Genomic DNA, 22,007 nt, shown 5'->3' with positions numbered 1-22,007 from the left:
GGTTGCCATACCCTCCTCCGGGAAATCTTCCCAACCTGGAGATGGAACCTGTGTCTGCTTCATTAGATAAATAATATTTTCTATTTGGAGAGGAAAAAAACAAGGAAAAGGCTAAGTGTATGTAAACCATAATGTCAAGAGTAATTCTTTTTGCTTTTCTCTACTTCCCAAATTTCTAATTGTGCATTCCCATTGCCTTGGTAACACAAAGAAACCCTTGCAAATGATGAGGCTTAAATTACAACCCTCATATAAAAGTATTAGGGCTTCCCAAGTGGTGCTAGCGGTAAAGAATCCACCTACCAATGCAGGAGACATAAGAGACACAGGTTCGATCCCTTGGTCTGGAAGATCCTCTGGAGGAGGGCATGGCAACCCACTCTCGTATTCTTGCCTGGAGAATCTCATGAAGAGAGGAGCCTTGTGGGCTACAGTCCATGTGGTCGCAAAGAGTTGGACACTACTAAAGCAACTTAAAAGCAATATTAAAAAGCAGACATTACTTTGCCAACAAAGGTCCACCTAGTCAAGGCTATGGTTTTTCCAGTGGTCATGTATGGATGTGAGAGTTGGACTATAAACAAAGCTGAGCGCCGAAGAATTGATGCCTTTAAACTGTGGTGTTGGAGAAGACTCTTGAGAGTTCCTTGGACTGTAAGGAGATCCAGACAGTCCTGGGTGTTCACTGGAAGGACTAATGTTGAAGCTGAAACTCCAGTACTTTGGCCACCTGATGCAAAGAGCTGACTCATTAGAAAAGACCCTGATGCTGGGAAAGATTGAGGGCAGAAGGAGAAGGGGACAACAGAGGATGAGATGGTTGGATGGCATCATTGACTCAATGGACATGGGTTTGGGTGAACTCCGGGAGTTGGTGATGGACAGGGAGGCCTGGCATGCTGCGGTTCATGGGGTCGCAAAGGGTCAGACATGAGTGAGTGTCTGAACTGAACTGAAGCAACTTAGTACAGGCATATAAAAAGTATAAATTATGTTCAGTGCATCCAATTACTCAGTTACTATCAACTTAACATTTGTGCTCACTTATCCACAAAATACAATATAGAAAATCATTGTGTCCTGGAAAGTCTGTCCCCATTAGTCAGCTTAAAGCTACTGCAGGGAAAATGGTATTGACTTACTTTAAACCAAAAAGAGGGAAAGTCATCACAAATTATAGAGAATCCAAGAATCAGAGTGGGAATTAGCATCACTCATCCAAGAGCGCCTGTGGGCTAAATTTACCCACTCCCAGTGGAGAGGGAGATTTCAGGCCAGCAGAGTCATAGCTACTTAATTTTGAAGTCATTCATCCTTCTCCCCAGACTCTGATTCTGTGTTCACCAAGCAACTTTCTGATTATAATTTGGCTTTCTGTGTGAAACTCCCTCTAAGAAGAACATGAGACTGGGCCCCCTATTTTGATTGTAAATGGAGACCTGACATAAGTCTCCCTCAGTTTTTCAAGTTGTGTGTCTTCCTCTGAGAGGCTGAGAAAGTGATCAATTTAAAGCTTCAGACCATATCTTGAAGGTCTGGTGAATGCACTCAGGTAACATGTTCCTAGGACTCCCCTTGGTAACCTCTCACCTTGCTTTCCCCTGGTGAAACTCACCTCCACATGGGCTGCCTAAAATGTAAAATGCAAATTCCCAGTTGGAAATTCTACAGTTTTGTGTTATGAGTGACTTTTAGCTTGACTGTCTCCAGAGTTTTAAAATGTAAGCTTTAATGTGATAATTCAGCATTAGAAGCTTCCTTCAGTGTTCTGTTAGCTACAGGTTCTATTAATTATTCAAACAACGGAAACTTGAGGAGGGTTTAGTTGTGTGTTTCACTCTTGCTGCAAAGGCTCTGCAGAATGTATTTGTAAACTATTTTGGCACAGTCATACAACAGTACTGTTATTTGCTAAAAATATATCACCCTTACAAAATAATAATGGGACAGTACATGTCCTTAGTGCAAACGCATAATATTTATATGGAAAATATATTTACATATGTATCTTCAAAATATTAACTGATATTTATTATCTGTTTAATAATAATGTAAAATTTTGTTCAGAGCTGGTCTCAGTCCTAGTAGCATCTCCTTCATACAGAGATTTAATCACCCATTATCTGTACTGTGGCTGGAGAAGATTCGTAAATGAGACTCAGGCACAAAAGTGATACCACACATGGATTTGAAGGGAGTATTGCTAGACGACTTTGATGAATGAGAACAGAGGGATATTAGGCAGAGTTATAGAGAGGGGACGGTCTCAATCAGAGAAGACTTTGAATATCAAACAGAGGCTACTGACAACCTTAACTATTTTGAGTCCTGAGGAGCCGGTGAAGGAACTGAGCAAGTTTGCATTTGTTCAAAGTACCCAGATGGATATGAAAGGAGCTTGCCAGGTCCAAAGGAAATGAGCAGATGTGAGGGAACTATGTTAGGCAACGACTGTGTTTTGTTCACTAGTTTTTGAATTCTAGACAAATATTCTTCCAAACGTTCTCCTTGGACAGTGTGCAAGAGTAATCTGAGGTACGAGTTGAAACCATACATTCTCAGTCTAGTGAGTAGGTCTTTTTCACAGATAACCAGATGATTTGATGTATGGGCAACTGTTGGAGAGCCCATGATCTAGGTTAATATAAATTTTATATGAGAAATGTTCCTAGAGAGTAAAGCAGGGTTTTGAAGAATGCCAGATTTGACGTTAAACAGTTGGGGGTTTGAAATTTATTTTAGGTACACCACCAGAATGTAGGTCCCTCAGGGCATGGTGACCTTCCATTTGTTTTATTTGCTGATGTATCTTAAATGCTGAGAACAATTATTGATACATATTATGTGTTCAAAAAATATTTGTTTAGTGGATACATAATGATTAATAAGAACTTGGATTTTATAGTCAACAATTGCCATAAGCCTCTTTGAGCTTAGAATGAAAAACTGGGATGTTGATACCTGAATCACAGATTTACTATAAAAATTAAATAACACCAGGAAAGCATTTAATAGAGTGCTTGTCACAGAGTAAGTACCCTTTAGCACATCATCCATATTCAATATTAACAAAGTGATATAAGCTATAGCAACACTCTATGTGTTTTGTTTAGAGATTAATACTTATAGTAATAAAAATAAACCCATTTTCCTTTGGTAGATCTTACATTTTCAGAACCATATAAGTTTGAGTATACATGGTAAAACAAACATCAAACACACAAGCTGTAGAGAATTTTCAGTTCAGTTGCTTAGTCGTGTCCGACTCTTTGTAACCACATGGATTGCAGCAAGCCAGGCTTCCCTGCCCATCACCAATTCCCGGAGCTTGCTCAAACTCATGTCCATCGAGTCGGTGATGCCATCCAGCCATCTCATTCTCTGTAGTCCCCTTCTCCTCCCACCCCCAATCCCTCCCAGCATCAGAGTCTTTTCCAATGAGTCAACTCTTCGCATGAGGTGGCCAAAGTATTGTAGTTTCAGCTTTAGCATCAGTCCTTCAAATGAATATTGAGGACTGATTTCCTTTACAATGGACTGGTTGGATCTTCTTGCTATCTAAGGGACTCTCAAGAGTCTTCTCCAATACCACAGTTCAAAAGCATCAATTCTTCAGCACTCAGCTTTCTTTACAATCCAACTCTCACATCCATACATGACTACTGGAAAAGCCATAGCTTTGACTAGATGGACCTTTGTTGGCAAAGTAGGGTCTCTGCTTTTTAATATGCTGTCTAGGTTGGTAATAGCTTTTCTTCCAAAGAGCAAGTGTCTTTTAATTTCATGGCTGCAGTCACCATATAATTTTGGAGCCCAAAACAATAAAGTCTGTCACTGTTTCCATTTTTTCCCCATCTATTTGCCATGAAGTGATGGGACCGTATGCCATGATCTTAGTTTTCTGAATGTTGAACTTTAAGCCAACTTTTTCACTCTGCTCTTTCACTTTCATCAAGAGGCTCTTTAGTTCTTCTTTGCTTCTGCCATAAGGGTGGTGTTATCTGCATATCTGAGTTTATTCATATTTCTCCCAGCAATCTTGATTCCAGCTTGTGTTTCATCCAGCCTGGCATTTCACATAATGTACTCTGCGTATAAGTTAAATAAGCAGGGTAACAATATACAGTCTTGACGTACTCCTTCCCAATTTGGAACCAGTCTGTTGCATGTCTAGTTCTAACTGTTTCTTCTTGACCTGCATACAGATTTCTCAGGAGGCAGGTAAGAGAGTCTGGTATTCCCATCTCTTTTAAAATTTTCCACAGTTTGTGGTGATCCACACAGTCAAAGGCTTTTGTGTAGTCAATAAGACAGAAGTAAATATTTTTCTGGAACTCTGTTGCTTTTTCAAAGATCCAGCAGGTGATAGCAATTTGATCTCTGGTTCCTCTGCCTTTTCTAAATCCAGGTTGAACATCCGGAAGTTCACGGTTCACGTACATTGAAGCCTGGCTTGGAGAATTTTGAGTATTACTTTGCTAGCGTGTGAGATGAGTACAATTGTGCAGTAGTTTGAACATTCTTTGGCATTGCCTTTCTTTGGGATTGGAATGAAAACTGACCTTTTCCAGTCCTGCGGCCACTGCTGAGTTTTCCAGATTTGCTGACTGACCTGTTGAGTGCAGCACTTTAACAGCATCATCTTTCAGGGTTTGAAATAGCTCAACTGGAATTCCATCGTCTCCTCTAGTTTTGTTCATAGTGATGCTTCCTAAGGCCTACTTGACTTCTCTACCCACAGGTAGATAATTTTACTTGTCTGTAAAGTGGAGTCTTGCCTCTCTCCCTTCCTTCTTTTTCCCTCCTACCCGCTTCTCTCTCTTTCTTTTGTTCAGAGAGCTTTGGTCTTATAAAACAGTTTGTTGGAATGATGAAAAAACCAAACATTCAACAAACCAGTCTTCTGGGTTCTATTAGTCTATTGAATGACTTATCTTTTTTTTTTTTTTTACTTCAGGTTGTATTTGAAGGGTCACACTGGGACAGCAGGAAAACAGAGCAGCCTGATCTTGCACGGTGCTGATTTCAGCACTAAAGATGCTGATAATGACAACTGCATGTGCAAATGTGCCCTCATGCTAACAGGAGGTAAGTCCTATGGGGCCATTCTCTAAGTTATGTTTCATTGGTTTGAGGCTTGAGGTTTCTTATCTGTGAGAAAAGACTATGATCTTCTGGTCAGGAAACTTAAGAGCAAGTCCCTAGAGATCATTTTGCTCTGCCCACTAATTTACCACATGTTCTTGTGCAAGACATTGCTAGCATATTTAGAAGTTTGCCTCCTCCCCCAGCATGTATGGTGGGGGTGTGCTAAGCTTGGTTCTGAATAAATTCTTAAACCTCTTAAAGTCCCCCTTATCCTACTTTCTAAATACTCATAATGATCCCTGTGGTGGAATGAACAAGTTGAATATTCAGTATACAGAAAAAACAAAAACTCAAACTTTCTTACAAAATGCTTTACAACTGTGTAATTGATCATTCTGTTGATATGGAGTCAAGAGGGAAGAAAGGTGTAGCTAGGTCTAAAGTTTTGCAGTTCAGACTAGCTATACCAGTGCTTTTACATTATAAGGCATTGACCTCTGCAAGACTTTTAGCTGGAATCAGTTCAGTTCAGTCACTTGGTCATGTCAGACTCTTTGCAACCCTGAGGACTGCAGCACACGAGGCTTCCCTGTCTATCATTAACTCCTGAAGATTGCTCAAACTCATCGAGTCAGTGATGCCATCCAGCCATCTCATCCTCTGTCGTCCCCTTCTCCTCCTGCCTTCAATCTTTCCCAGTATCAGAGTTTTTTCCAGTGAGTCAGTTCTTTGCCCTAGGTGACCAAAATACTGGAGTTTCAGCTTCAGCATCAGTCCTTCCACTGAATATTCAGGACTGATTTACTTTAGGATGGACTGGTTGTATCTCCTTGCAGTCGAAGGGACTCTCAAGAGTCTTCTCCAACACCCCAGTTCAAAAGCATCAGTTCTTCATCACTCAGCTTTCTTTATAATCCAACTCTCACATCCATATGTGACTACTGGAAAAACCATAGCCTTGAGTAGATGGACCTTTGTTGGCAAAGTAACGTCTTTGCTTTTTAATATGGTGTCTAGACAAGTCATAAGTTTTCTTCCAAGGAGCAAGGGTCATTTAATTTCATGGCTGCAGTCACCATCTGCAGTGGTTTTGGAGCCAAATTTAGCTGGTATAGGAGATACCATTAAATAATATATATCACTGATTAAGAGAGTTTATCCTCTTTCACTTTTTAAATATTTTTCTCGCCTTGTGTGTCAAAGAGAAATTCTCAGTTTAGTACTAGCTTATCTATACTTTTTCAGCACTTAATAATTACTCGTCTTAGCAAAGAAGGAGCAAATTCTTCAGCCTCGGTCTCAAGACCCTGGTAAGTCAATAGCATCTACCTCAAATTAATTAAAATGTTTTTGTTTTAATTTTACTGAGTTTTATGTCTCCCTTTTATTATAGAAAGTGATGCTGATTTCCTGTTTAAAGGAATGATGTAAACCTTGCATTTTAAAAAGGATTCACAGTATTTGATATTTAGCAAATCATTGATTTCAAGAAAAATATTCCTTAAATATTAATAAAAGTTATAAGTGGGCCTGGCAAAAACTGCTCGTGAAGTTGATAAATGACTGAATGAAGTCTAAGAAACACTGAATTAAAACCTTATGGCAAATGATGTCGCTCAAAATTGTTCCACGCTCTGGCATGAAAGGCGTTGGCACCAAGCAAAACTGTAAAGGAAGCTTTTTCCCAGCGTCTCTCTTCTCACAGTTTTAGTGTTGTTGATGGAAAAGTAATCACTCCCACCTTTAACTGTTCTTATTCTCTGTTTGTTGTCCTATTACAAACTCATGCTAGTAGAGAAAAAACTCTCTAAATCTAACATTTTACTTCTCCAAATATAGTATTACTATCATTATTTTTTTTTAATTTTTTTAATTAATTAATTTATTTTTTATTGGAGGCAAATTATTTTACAATATTATATTGGTTGGTTTTGCCATACATTGACATGAATTCGCCCCGGGTGTACATAAGTTCCCCCTCCTGAACCCCTCTCCCACCTCCCTCCTCCCTTTATCCTCCCTCTGGGTCATCCCCGCACGCCAGCTCCGAGCATCCTATAACATGCATCGACCCTGAACTGGTGATTCGTTTCACATATGACAACATACATGTTTCAATGCCATTCTCCCAAATCATCCCACCCTCACCCTCTCCCACAGAGTCCCAAAGACTGTTCTATTCATTATTATTATATATTGTTACCTGTTACATATGTGTTGTACTATCTCCCTTGCATCCCAAACCAGCTCTGTGAGAGACATAGGGAGAGAAACTCAAACGTACATTTTGTACATAAGGAAAACAAAAGTAATTACTCATCATTTGATCCTTAACATCTAGCTTGGTAGATTGTGGCACATAGGAACTCAGTAGATATGTGTTGCATGAATGAATGAGTGACCATCTTGGAACCCTTGAAGTCACTTTCAGATTCTGAAACCAATGAAATGAATTTTTTATCATTAGTTAACAAAGCATGAAAGAGTATAGAGGGAACATTTTGGAAAAATCTTTCCAACTTCATCACCATACCCAGGCCCTTCATTACTACCACTACCAAATCACATCCCATTTGGATTCCCATCCACTCCACTTATAGTACTATCTTTTCAACATGAGACTAGCCTTAGCATTACCAAAGCCAGCTTGTTATGATTTTGCCTCTGTCATATCCTCCTCCTTAAACTTTAAAAATGCCATTTTGACATCACATTCAAAAGTCCTTTATATGCAATTTTAGCTGTTACAAATTTAGAATATTTTGAAAATGTTACCCACAGGTTAGGTTTTGAGCTTTTTTTTTCCTAAAAGAAAATACCCCTTTTTATTACCTCCATGATCCTATAAGTGAAATTCTCAGCAGCTTTATACAAGGACAAATGGACTTTGATTGTACATTTTTTGCCCACTTTAATATAGAAGTGCACTTCATTTTTTTCCATGTCTGTTTTTACAGATATTTTTTTCTTATCAAATAAATATAACACATGAAAGACCAACAGTAAAATCATTCAAATGTTTACTTAGAATAGTGTTCCAATATGTTCATATTACTGTCATAATAATGAAAATATAGAGAAAAGCAGAGGAGAATGTATCTCTTGGTTAATGATGAGAAAACTACATCGCTCAGGATTTTGATTTTATTTCTGCTTCAGATGATTGAACTTTATCATGTTCTTTCATCCATAATCATTCTTGGACCTACTTCTTACCCATCAATAAACACATATATTGAGGAGAAGAAATTTCCACTTATTGCTTAGGCTGGAATAGTCTAAGTAAATATGTTTTTGTAATAAACACCACTACCCTATCAAATATCCTTTTAAAAGAATCCAGGTCTTGCAAAGTGATGCACTCTGCAAAACTAATATGTGGAATTTAGATAGCTAAGAACTGGGGTACATAAGGGTGAATGTCAGTGACAGTCCAGGTAACTTGAGTATTATCTGAAACTTATGTTCTATTTAGGTACCCCCCCACCATCACCATTCTATAGTCTGTGTCATGGTTCACCTTAGAACCATTTTCTCCATCTAATGATTTTTCCTCTCCTTTTAAAAAATTTGTATTTTGACTTCTTACATATTTAAAATCATCTCTTAAGCAGATAGATTTCATACTTTTTGAAACTAATAATTCTTAGTTCTCTGTCATCATCAGTTAAAGCTTTGTTTTATCTTGTTTATTTATATATTTTCCATTGTTTCCTCTAGAAGAAATTAAGGATAAAGTCAGATTTATAGCCTGCTTAACCGTCCTAAATAGTTTTCTTCAAGTACATGGAGGGATTTTTGTTGGAGAAGGTGATATTGTTTTTACCCTATCTATCAACGACTGAAAAACAAGAGATAGGCTTAATTAAAAATAGAAGGTATTTCAGCTAGACAGAAAGCAGAACATTTTGTTCTTCCTTCTTCCTAACATCTTAACTTCCTTCTATTTACTTAAAATAACTTTCATGAGTTACTGTTAAGAGTCAACTACAATTAGAAAAATGAGCAAGACAGAATAGAGCTTGTGTTTTTTGAAGACCATCAACAAAAAGTAAACAATATATACACAAGTTCACATTATAGCAAGTTCTGGGGACAAAATATAGCACGTGATAGTTATTGGAGGAAGGGGAAAGTGACTTTTGATGGAGTGTCCAGGAATCAAAGGCTGGAGTGAGTTGCCAGAAAAGATTGTGGGTGTCTAGTTATGGACACCTTCAAGAAAATATAAAGGTAGTTATATGAGAGAGTTTACATATGCATGTTCCTATAGTTGCCAGTCTACATAAGATTGTCTCCTACATTTTCTTCTGGTTCTATGATTTTATTATTCTGTGTACTCTTAATGTCTGCAGTAGAGAAAAACAAGTAATATTATTTTTCAGTTTGGTTGTAGTTCATTGTTAGTGGAAAAGAAGTATAGCTGACTAAAAAAGCATATTTGCATCAGCAGAAATAGATACCACAGTGTTTTATACCTCCTTTTCCAGACATATATGTACTTATTTCTACCTTACCAGAAATTCTTCCACCCAGTTTAAAAACTGAATAATTTTTATGTTTTATTACACTGTTGTTATGGGACCATACCGTATATTTCAAAATCAAAATTGCCACACACATTTTCTATGAAACTGACCTCTTAATCAATCATTAGAGATGATTTGTTAGTGTACATTTATTATAAACCAGAAATATCTATGTTCTGTGATTCACTGACCTTAAGAAAATGTGTAAGTTTTCTCCTTAGGTTCCCCCTTTATATAGTATATTACAACAAATGTATATATTTCAGTGGTGGGAGGGATAAATTTAAGAGGTAATATTTAAAATAGGAAATATTTTCTTAGTCTCACAGGAATGCCCTTCTTGTACCCTCATGAACCCAAGGAAAGAATCAGTTTCATTATAAACTTAATGTTTTCCCTATTATTTAATATTTACAAAATGAAAATGTAATATCAGTCAGCACATGCTTTTGTTTATATGGACTTATTGTATTAAACATAAATATGCAAAAAGCTATGACTCAAATTATGAAAATGAAAACCTTTTCTCGTTAGATTTTTACACACAAAGAAAACATGGGCTTTGGTACCAAATTAGTATTCTTCAAAATATATTTTTCTAAAATTCTGCTAGAAACTATAATTACTAAAGGTTGCTGACCAAAAGAAAAGAAAATGACCCCTAACAAAATATGGTATTGTTTTACATTCTTTTTCTTACCTTTTCTTTCAACACGGTTTTCTTATTTGGTATCTAATATAAAAGCTATGTAAAAATGTGACCTAACCCTCTGCAGAAAGAATCTGTTGTGGTAGAAACTCCAATCTGTTTTCCCACGCATAAACTATGTCAGTCGACAGACAAGACTTTGCTAAAGCTAACAAAGGATATTCTCAGTTCAATTCTAAAAGACGGGATAAAGTCATACACATAAATTCTTAGTACACCCTCAAACTTACCAGATGCTCGCAGTTGATAAATGCTTGCCCTGCCTGCTATATAACCTTGAAGAAGACAAAATGGAAGAAATTAACAGGCTCTCTAACTGGTTAAAGTGACAAGATCTTTGGGAAAATGTAATCATCTTAGAGATTTTGATAACCCAGGAAGGATGTGCTAACCATTGTCAGATAACTGGCATTCCCTAGGTTTTAAGGCAAACATGTTGAGAGAAAAGATCCATATGGATAATTTAAGATTGACCACAGATATCTATATTGCATTACTCTATTTCAAAGCAATTTCTTATTTAGTACATAAGCCTGTTCCACAAAAAAGGTACATTTCTTGAAGGAAGGGACATCATGTTCTCCATCATTGTGTCTTCAGGGCCTAGCGTTGTGCTTGTCTCATAGGATGTGCTTAATAAATTTTGGTTAAATGCATGAGTAGGCTATCAGACTCTGAAAGGACATTGTGAAATCAAATGATCTTGGGGAAAAGACTTAAAAATAAATCAATGTGAATATGAATGTGACTTTTTCATGAAGTTAGACTTATAATGCCAAAGTGTGTATATGTCCTCCCCATTAGCTCAGATGATAAAGATCTGCCTACAATGCAGGAAACCCAGGTTCAATCCTTGGGTCAGGAAGATCTTTTGGAGAAGAGAATGGCTACTTACTGTAGTGTTCTTCCCTGATGGCTACTTACTCCAGTATTCTTGCCTGGAGAATTCCATGGACAGAGGAGCCTGGAGGGCTACAGTCCATGGGGTCGCAAAGAGTCAGACACAGTCTACTGAGCAGCCAACACTTTCACTTTCACATGTGTATATTAATTTGCATGCACACACATGGAACAAAGGGATGAATATTAAAGACTAGAGCCAAATTTTAAGAATAACCTAACCCCAGAAGCGGAGAAGGCAATGGCAAGCCACTCCAGTACTCTTGCCTGGAGAATCGCATGGACAGAGGAGCCTGGTGGGCTGCAGTCCATGGGGTCGCACAGAGTCGGACACGACTGAAGCAACTTAGCAGCAGCAGCAGCAGCAACCCCAGAAGACTGAATTCCATATTGAAAAACTTCTGAGTTTTAGGTTTATAACTTTTGAATAAATTTGCACATTCTAAGTACAGAATTTAGGATTATATTCCTGTTCTCTGGGAGAAAGTTTATATTTATTGGAAAAAGAACAAATAATATCAGAAAATGTCTCTTAAAAGATCAATTTGGAAAAAAGTGAATAAGAACTGATAAGCCTATAACACAAGTCTGCCACCAAAGCTTAATAGTTGATGAGAATATCCAAACAATTTTGTTTATATTTTACTCTAATAATAAGTAATATAGTGAATATACATTGCACTCTTAGTGTATAACAGTCATTTCTGCATTATCATAAATGAAACACTCAATAGTTTAAAGGATACTTCCGCAAACCATTCGAAATAGAGATCTTTGGTAAGAACTAAGATATGGAAGACTTAACTAAGTTGCTTAAGGTCGCAGAATTAATGTCAGAGGATTTGAATATGACCTCCAGATAAGTCATTACCTTATCCACTCCTTCTACCTCCATTTTTAAAAGAAACAGCAATCAAAGACAAGAATTTAGCTCTGTTTTACTGTTTGTGGCCCATTTTCATGAGGATTTCCTCACTTAACTGTAGTTAAAAGTAAAATGAAGTCCAAGGGAGGAAAGAAGCAGTAAGAGAATACCTAAAGGATTAAAATGAATTCAAGATTACCAGCCAGGATAAACAACTTTCTATCTATGGAACGAAAAGAAGAGAAAGGGGAAAAAAGCCAAGTCCTTGACTTGAAGGGGGTATGGGATGAAATGACAGAAGGAATGCAGAGTTCTGGACGGATCCTTCGGCTCCACACACAAGAGCTTGCAGCTGCTCCTTGAGGCTAGTTCTGGGTGGGAGCTGGATTTGTACCCATGAAATCAGTGAGCGATTTTCCTGATGGTCCTGATGATCACTACAGCATCAATCAGTTTTTTTCAGTCTCATCCTTGGTTAGTGATAAAAGAGGAAGATTCTTATTCTCTGTGCCAGTTCTTTTGCATGTTGCTGATTAGGAAGAAATCCGTAACCACAGATAGATCTTTTATTTTGCTGTACTTTTTACCTTAGAAAAGAAGTGTTGAGAGACATTTTGTTTAGGATCAGAAGAATTTGAGAGTTAGGTTTCCTGACTTTCAAATAAATTTGAACTTCCTGAGTACAAAGTTTAGAATCAAGTTCCTGTTTTCTGGGCAAAGTTTCATGTATTGGTGATAAAATGTGAATTTTCTGCTTCAAAGATAAAAGACTCAAATGATTTTTCAAGGCCTGGGAAGCCCAAGATAGTTATTCCAAAACTAAATTTTAATGAGTTAAGTGTAAATGAATTAGAAACATGCTTCTCAGATTTCTTATTAAAATATACATAAGGTTACAGGTTATGAAGAAAAATGCTTGGCAAAGTTCATCTCAGCAATTGCCAATCTTAAAACATTTAAGACATTTTATCAGTTGTCCCAACAGCAAATGGAAGCTGCTGCTTCCTTCCATCCTTTGCTTTCATTGCTAAGTTCTTTAAAGCTTAAAGTGCCTCTTCTAATTAACTTCTTTAACATATTGCTCATCTGTTATACCCAGGCATTTATAGAACAAAGTACAAAGTTGATATCACCCCAGAATTTTAGAAGATATTTAATTCAGCTATTTGATATCTAATCAGAGAGGAACTGCAAACCCGGGCACACTCCTTTATATTATCACAAGGATACCTTCAAGCTACGTAAACTTACATTGCTCTGAGGACCCATGGGTACATATGGTTATCTATGAATGCCAAAGGAGATTAACCAGGAGTAACCAGGAGCCTGCTGCACTTTTGGCCTGCTTTCTGTGAATATGCTTTAAAGCCACTTCTTTTCAGGATTTATGTTTAATGACCAGATCATGCTTAATTTTTTCAAAGAGAGGTAGAAAGTGGACAAACTTAAATATTTGATACAAAGAAATTCCTTGTTGTTCCTTGTCAGAAAAAAAAACAGAAAATACTTACTTGCATAGAGATAACTATTTTTGCGAACTTGAAGTTCAGAGTATTTTATAAAGGACACTACAACTGAAATTGTCATGAGTAATAATTGCCCTTTCATTTTATTTTCTGCATCTCTTTTTTTTTTAATTGGAGGAGAATTGCTTTACAGTATTGTGTTGATTTCTGCCATACAGCAACATGAATCAGCCATAGGAATAAAAATGTCCCCTCCCTCCTGAACCCCGCTTCTATCTCCCGCTCCATCCTACCCCACCCCACCCCACCCCTCTAGGTTGTCCCAGAGCAAACTCCCACTTGCTATTTACTTTACATATGGTAATGTGTATGTTTCCAAGCAATTCTCTCAGTCCGTCCCACGTTCTCCTCGCCCACTGTGTCCACAAGTCTATCCTGTATGTCAGCCTCTCCATTACATGCAGATTCTCTACCTCCTAAACCCTAGGCAAGCCCATAAAACCCATATTAGGTACTTAAGTGCCATGTCTTTACAACACGAACACTGAACAACTGTATTCATCTGAATCCAAATTATTTTCATATTTCTCTAATTAATCCTACCAAGCAAATAAGTAAATATGTTGGCACTGATGAATTGGTCTTCATTATTAAATGATTGTGATGATCCCGTAAGATCTGATTCTTTTTATTCCTGCTCTAAAGTTTATGCCTGCTTCCTAGATAACACACAAGAACATTTAGATAAGCTTTTAGAGGCATTAATAGTGTGCCATCTAATATGATCTCTGCACTTGTGCTGTGAAAACGGTTGATTAGATGTTTATGATCCACATCTGAGAAACGAGGAGGAAAGTGACTGTGTGACATTGGAAAAGTTCCTTAAATTGTCTGAGCATCAATGTCTTCATTTTAGTACTTGCCACACCACATAGGGTTGTATGGGGAATAAAATGAGAAAATGCATATAAATATCTTAGCGGAGTCCTAATACATATTAACTGTTCAGTAAATATCAAATGTTACATATACTACTGCCTAAGATCCCTTAGCTATTAACTGCATCAAAATCAGGGTCTTCTAATTTCTGGTCTGGTACTCTTGGCTCCCCGTTGCCCACAAGAGCATTTTTAAACATGCAATAAAAACCTCCATGTTCTTGCTCCTGTTTATGTTGCCAGCCCTGTGTTCTCCAACCCCTTACCCACTGGCATTGCAGCCAAGCCAAGCTGCTGGCAGGCACTCTCTCCTGCTCTGCCAGAGTATGTACTGTCTTTAGATAATCTCTTTTTATCTTGTGAACTCCCACCCATCCTTCAGGATCCAGATCAAGTGATGAATGAACCTTACAGACCCACAAACAGGACATTCTACCTCTGTTCCCAAGATTTTCTTCATCTCTGTTAAATAGCTATCTTCTCATTTAACAGTTTGTTTCTCTCCTACACAAAATTGTATACTCTTGGAATCAGGAATTTTGTTTTACTGAACTCTGACCCCTATATCTGTCCATTGGTTAGTATTTGTTGAACTGATTCTAGATTCAATTTCCTCCCCTTCATCCTGCTGCCACGTGCGCTCAGGGTGGCTTTGGTAGACCACAGTTTCAGAACAAGGGCACTAAATAATCTTTAATTAAACATTTAACCTGGCAGATCTAGTTCCCCTGGTAAAATATTGGTTCCCATTCCTAGAGAATGTTCCACTTGTTCACCTGATGATAGACAAGTAGACTGGATAAACTATAAGATTTTCCACATTGTTTGAATTTCCACCAGGACTGCCTTTTTTCCACCTTCATTTCCTGCAAGTCTTTCCCTTGGCCACTGTATACCAACTACATTGATCTTCTTTGAGTTCCTAAACACCAAACACATGGCATTGGCACGTGCTATGCTTTGCTTAGTAGAGTCTTTCCGCATCTTCGCATTGCAGTCTTCTCATCTGTCAAGTTTCATTAAATATCAGCTTCTTCCATGAACATGAAAAGTCAAATAGGTCTCCTATTATGCTCCTTCATAGCTCCCTGATTCTAACTGCCCCCTCCTGTTCTCTGTTTCCTCCTCCCCTCGTCCTCTTCTTCTTCCTTTTCCATCATCACTGCCTAATGATTTGTAAGTATTTTATTTATTTGCTACTTTTTTTTTTACCTGTTTGTCACATTACGAGTAAGCTCCATAAGAGTAAGGGGCACATCTGTCTTGTTGAGTGTTGTATGACAACACTTCATGAGGATTACAAATTGAATGAAAAAAGAAAGAAAAAATGAATACAATAAACTTGGATGTTATATATACAGGTATCTATCAAATATAGCTTTTTAAAAAGATAGACTAATTCAGACCATAGAGGCTTTAAAAGAAGAAACAATCTGACCGACGAAACAATCTGTCAATAAGTCTGTAGGCCCTTGCCAGTCATCTGCTAAGCAAACTCTGTTAGGTGTGGCGCTAAGAATATGGAATATAAACCATGCCTTTTCATTTGTTGTTGCTGTTGTTTAATTGCTAAGTCATGTTTGACTCTTTTGCAACCCCATGGACTGTAGCCTGCCAGACTCCTCTGTCCAGTGGATTTCCTAGGCAAGAATACTGGAGTAGGTTGCCATTTCCTTCTCCAGAGGATGTTCCCTAACTAGGCATCAAACCCACGTCTCTTGCATTGCAGGCTGATTCTTTACCACTGAGCAACCAGGGATAATGAATAAAAGACGATGTGATTTGATCTTCAGACCCTCTCAGCTTCAGGCTACTGTTGCTCTTGTTAACTTTGACCTATCCATACTGGTCTCCTTTCAGTGTCTCCAAAATGCCTTTCTTCTTACCCGGAACATTTTCCCACTTTACTCGTTAGGAAAGATACGTAAGATCAGTTTATCCTATTCCCTCATATGCTCCTACTTTTTCTTGTCTCTTTCCGAAGTTCATTGTGTAGTTTCCCAGTGAATGTTTTCTTCAGCCTGTGCCCTTCATTGCCAGGCTATGTTCCAACAGACGGCTGTCTGCCTTCCCACACTCTTCCAGAACTCTTATGACTTTCTATAAACCAAACAAATCCACACACTTCTGCCCTGAGTATCTGAACATAACTTGGAGGATCCTTCTATGATTTGTAGTAGTGCTCAACAATAGAGTAACTGTGCTTGCTTTAGAGACCGTGGTGGATATTTGAAAGACTATGAGAGGCTTGTTAACATGATGGAAGAGTGCCTCAAGAAGGTCATAGAAAAGGAGGAGAAAGTTAAAATACTGAAGCAATCAAGTTGAGTTTCATTTTGTCCTTTAAGAGTCTTATGGGTAAATAAATTCCCTAATATTAGAACGCCTTTTTTAAAAAATATAAATAGCATATTTTTACTAGTTGTACTTACCAAAAAATTTTAAAGGAATTAATCTTAAGAAGAAAAAGGTGGAATTTTACAGTTTCCTCCTTCCTCGCCAAATAAGAACTTTCTTGTCCCCCGTGTTTTGACTACATTAACATCTATGTTGTTTGCATACAGTTTCTAAAACATTAAATACAGTGTCTTTCCAAATTCATTGACATATCTTACTTTTTCCTAGTATGCGTTAGTGATTAATATAGCTTGTTAGGCCTCTAGTATGACTTTATAAACACAACCCAGCTGTATTCACCCTCCAAAATTGAAAAATGAGAACTAGTTTTTCTCCATTTAACTTTTTCTAATGCTTCTGCAAGATGATGCTCATATTACAGTTAAACATCAGCTGTACAGTTTTCTCTTTCTTTAGCTATTAGTCCCTTAGGTATAACTCTGTAATCAAAGGGAGGTCAACTGTATCCAAATACAAATATGCCAGAATGTCTCTGGCATAAATCTCTCCCTAAAGATTTTAGTAGTATTACTTCAGGAGAGAGGGGGAAAAGTACTATGTTTAATCTAAAACCTAAGAACTTAATTCATTTAAAAAATAAAGTACTGAGTTATCCTTGCAGAGAGCTATGTGAGCACAGGATCTATATGTTGCTCATCATTTTTCTTTTTACTCAGTTTAGAAAGAACTTTGACAATCACAGGAAAACATGCTGCTATATAGGAACTATGTAGTTACTCGCAATGAATGCTTCCCATATTGCTATAAACTGCAGAGAGGGTATAGTCATCCAAATTCATAGTTATTTTCTGGTATCCAGTTAATTTCAGAAGCAGCAAAGAGCCAGTAGGCAAAATTATGAACTACATGGAGGACATTTCTTTCTGTTTAGATGTTAGCTGTCCAAGCTTCTGAACTTTATTGCTAATAATTAATTGTTCTATTTCCAATAACAGGCTTCAGGTGGAATGCCTCTGAAGGGTTTCATTTTACTTACCCTTTGTACAAATACAGGCCTGATTAGATCGTATCTTGAAACCCAAATGCTTCCCATCATTACACTGGGAAATGAGTCCCAATGGAGTGACACTGAAAGCTGATTTTCATGACAGCATTCCTCTTTCTGATTGTATGCTGTCTGTTGGATGCTTTTTAAAGCAATTTCACTACCAGGAAGATATTTTTTGAATACCTCTGATTTGCAAATTATCATAAGTATGAATGTTTCCCCTCAGTAAGTGGCATGAATTTCCAAATGTTCAATTTACTTATATAATTGTTTCTTCTCCTTCTCTTTCATTATTAACTAATTTTTCAGGCTGGTGGTTTGATGCCTGTGGCCCATCCAATCTAAATGGAATGTTTTATACAGCGGGACAGAACCACGGAAAACTGAATGGAATAAAATGGCATTATTTCAAAGGGCCCAGTTACTCCTTACGTTCCACAACTATGATGATTCGACCTTTGGACTTTTGAAGGCGTAATGCCAGTCAAGAGCAATTATAAAAGCCACCAAGAAATCTGGAGAACCCACCAGATGAGAAACTGCTTGAAATTTTCTGAAGCAAACAATATGGTCTCCCTTCTAGCAACAAGTAGCAGTTATGTGAAATCACCAAGGTCCTAGACTGTGAATTTGGAAACTTTTGAGTTCACAAAGTCTCTACTTGGGATGATTGTGTTCATACTATAGACTGCCATTCACTGTCATGCTTTTAAAAGGGAAAAAACTGTTAAGCTCACTGTGCTTCAAACTACTACTGGATCTTATTTTGGAACTATGGTAGCCAGATGATAAATACAGTTTATTTCATGTAAAACCAAAAGAAAAAGAAAAAAGAGAGAGAGAGAAGAAGAAAATGAACAACAAAAAGAGTATACATGAAGAATAAAAACTGGCTGCCATAATCCTTTGGAAAAGATATATTACACCAGTGAAATGGTGTTATTTCTATGCAAACCTAATACGTTTGTACTGTTGCACAATTTTAATAAAAGTTCAGGAAGAACAGCATTGCCCTCTGAGTTAGTGAAATGGATTTCAGAAGTCTAATTCCTAAGTCATACTTGTGAGTTGATTTCAGTTAACCCATCTTCAAATGTAAATTCCATTTTGGTAAACTATAAAGAATTGTAGTGCATGAAGAATAGCAATGTGAAGTAGAAACACACTCCGTTATTCTTTGATTTTTTGATACAGTTTTCAGAAAAAATGGACATAATCAACTATTGGACATATGAGATGAAAATTTATCCTCCCCCCATGCTACAGTTTTCATTTATTTTAAAAACTGACTGATATATAAATATATTTATAGCCTGAGTAAAGTTTAAAGAATGTGAAATATATCATCAAGCCCTTAAAATAATATACATACATTTAATATTTCCTTTTATATTATACATGAAAGCAGTATTTTAGAGTGTAATAAGTTGAAATAAAACCAAGTAAACTGGAACAGGTCATTTTACAGTTCTTCTTGCATGTGTCCACTTAAGTGTAACTTTATTATTTCTAAAATAATTATCTTCAATTCTTCACCCTGCTATTTCGTGCTAATTTAATTTTTACTAATTAACTGAAACTTGCTTTCCAGATTCACTCTGTTCCAGTTTCTATAAAAGATACACTTTGAAGTCTATGAAAAATGAAAGAAGAATTATAAATACCATTGTACATAGCATGTTTATATCGATGGTAAACCTAATAGCTGTTTAACCTGGAATATGCAACGTTGCCCTCAATTGATGCAAATAAGCACATTTTCAAAAAAAACTACTATACCACTTTATGAAATATACAATATCTTCATATTTTTCTACCTTGGGCTCTGTTTTCTTAGGCAATTTCTGATTTTAAGACATTACCACTAAAGGAAAAATGTTGGCAAACTTTGTATTATATGTTAAAGAAAACACATGAACAAAAGAGAAAATTAATCATAGTCACTTGACTAAGAAAATTCTAGTTACTAGTTACTATAAATCACAATGATAATATTTCTATGGCTTAACTGATTTTAAGTCAATTTTGGACACAGATATTTGTGGTAATTTGAAGTTACTACAGTATTTTGTCAAGAAGTGCTTTCTGCCTCTAAGTGCTCGAGGTTACAAGAGTGAACGGTTTTTATCAAAACATAAGGTATACTCTGATATAAGAAATTGAAATCCACTTTGAGTTTCCTTTCTTAAAAAAAGTAAAAGTTTGTATCAGACACTAAGACCAGTTTTAGGCCTGGTGACTTGATCTCCTGTGCCTTTGTGGGTTTCCTCCATTTGAGAGAATAAAGCTACTCACATTTTTCAGAAATTATTTTTTCAAAGTTTACCATCAAATGTTTATACTTTTATGTGTGTATGCAAACCTGTTATGCCTTAAAATTGATGTTTGCAGGTATCCCACAGTTTTTCTATTCTTGTCGACTCTTTCATAACGCTGTTTAGATGCTTCCTCTGAAAACCTCTTTGATGTTTTCATTTAAGTGAATGAAAGTGAGTGTTTTGATTTTTTGTGTTCCTAGAGATTTTTTACTTACCATTCTTTTGAAAAGTAATACTATTTTCCAACTTATGATACAAAAATAAAAGGAAATAATGGGAAAAAGCATGATATTTACTGTTTTGTTATCCGGGTTTGAAAAATGAAATATTTCCAATTATTTATAATAAAGCAGTATAAAATGTTTTATGACTCCATTATGTGCACTGTGGCCATTTAACATGTATATCCTTTGCATCTAATTATTCAGGATAAGACAATTAGGTAATAGGATTTTGTCTTTCAATTTTTATATGAATTAAACTCATGTAGTTTCTACGCCAATTTCTGCACATCAATGGCAGCTTTATTTGATTTAAATAAAATTGAAAGTAACATATTTGTGCAACTCCTCATTTTAAATATTTTACAAGTTTTAAAATTAGAGATATATGGAAGTATGGGTTCTATGAAAAAAATTACCAAATGAACTAAAGTCTCAATCTTTGAAAATCTTTCAGTCTTGGATATGATAAGAAAGCTTAGCTCCATTAGAATGTTAGATCAAAGCCATGGGTCTGAGTCCCACGTCTCTACTGTGATTGTTATGTCCTGTCAATAATTATTATTTTTTTATTTCTTGCGTTCTTTTTTTATATAGATTCTTTAAATTCTATAGTGTTCTATATTTGCAAAAGTTTCACACACATGATTTAATACAATCCCATAACAGCTTTTTTTAAAACCCTACTTCTATTGCCCCTCCCCCCTTTCCTCTGCACAGTGGTAACCAGTAGTTTTTTCTATATCTGTGAGTCTGCTTCTTTTTTATTCGATTCACTAGTTTGCTGTATTTTTTGGATTCTACATGTAAGTGATAGTAGTCTAGATACTACTATCTAGAAAGACAAAGATATTTGTCTTTCTCTGACTTACTCGACTTAGCATATTGCCCTATGTCTATCTATGTTGCTGCAAATGGCAAAATTTCCTTCTTTTTTTATAACTGAGTAGTATTCCCGTGTATGGGTTTCCCAGGTGGCTAAGTGATAAAGGATCTACCTGCCAATGCAGGAGATGTTGGTTCAATCCCTGGGTTTGGGAAGATGCCCTGGAGAAGGAAATGGCAACCCACTCCAGTATTCTTGCCTGGGAAATCCCATGGACCGAGGAGCCCGGTGGCCTACAATCCATGGGGTCAGATGTGACTTAGCAACTAAAAGAGTCAGACATGACTTAGCAACTAAACAACAATATTCCATTGTGTATGTGTGTGTGTGTGTGTGTGTGTATATATATATATATACATCCCATCTTTTTTATCCATTCATCTGTTGATAGACACAGGTTGTTTCCATACCTTGAGAATTATAAATAATGCTATGAACATTGGGTTTCATGTATCTTTTCAAATTAGTGGGTTTTTTCTTTTTGGATATATACCCAGGGGCGGTATTGCTAGGTCAGATGGTAGCTGTAATTTTAGTTTTCCGAGAAGCCTCCACTCTGTACCAATTTACATTCCCACCAAGTATAGAAGGGTTCTCTTTTCTCCACATCCAGGCCATAATTTATTTTTTGTGTTCTTTTTGATGATAGGCATTCTGACAGGTGTGAGGTAATACCTCATT

General features: G+C 36.7%; 1 protein-coding gene across 2 annotated transcripts in view; it reads left to right on the top strand.

The window, feature by feature from the left end:
• Nucleotides 1–20,734, top strand: part of ANGPT1 (angiopoietin 1) — a 310,595-nt gene extending 289,861 nt beyond the window's left edge. For both annotated transcript variants that reach the window (XM_055431653.2, XM_088844759.1), the window contains 2 exons: nucleotides 4,958–5,088; nucleotides 18,211–20,734. In XM_055431653.2, coding sequence (XP_055287628.2) covers nucleotides 4,958–5,088; nucleotides 18,211–18,371 — 292 coding nt within the window. In that variant the 3' untranslated portion in view covers nucleotides 18,372–20,734. The remainder of the gene's footprint in view (nucleotides 1–4,957; nucleotides 5,089–18,210) is intronic.
• The last annotated feature ends 1,273 nt before the right edge of the window (nucleotides 20,735–22,007 follow it).

The sequence above is a fragment of the Moschus berezovskii genome, chromosome 16, assembly GCF_049115385.1.
Source record: "Moschus berezovskii isolate FMDL1 chromosome 16, NW_MosBer_1.0, whole genome shotgun sequence".
Lineage (NCBI taxonomy): Eukaryota > Metazoa > Chordata > Mammalia > Artiodactyla > Moschidae > Moschus > Moschus berezovskii.
Note: the sequence above shows the minus strand (reverse complement) of the source record. Positions and strands in the feature narration are given on the sequence as shown.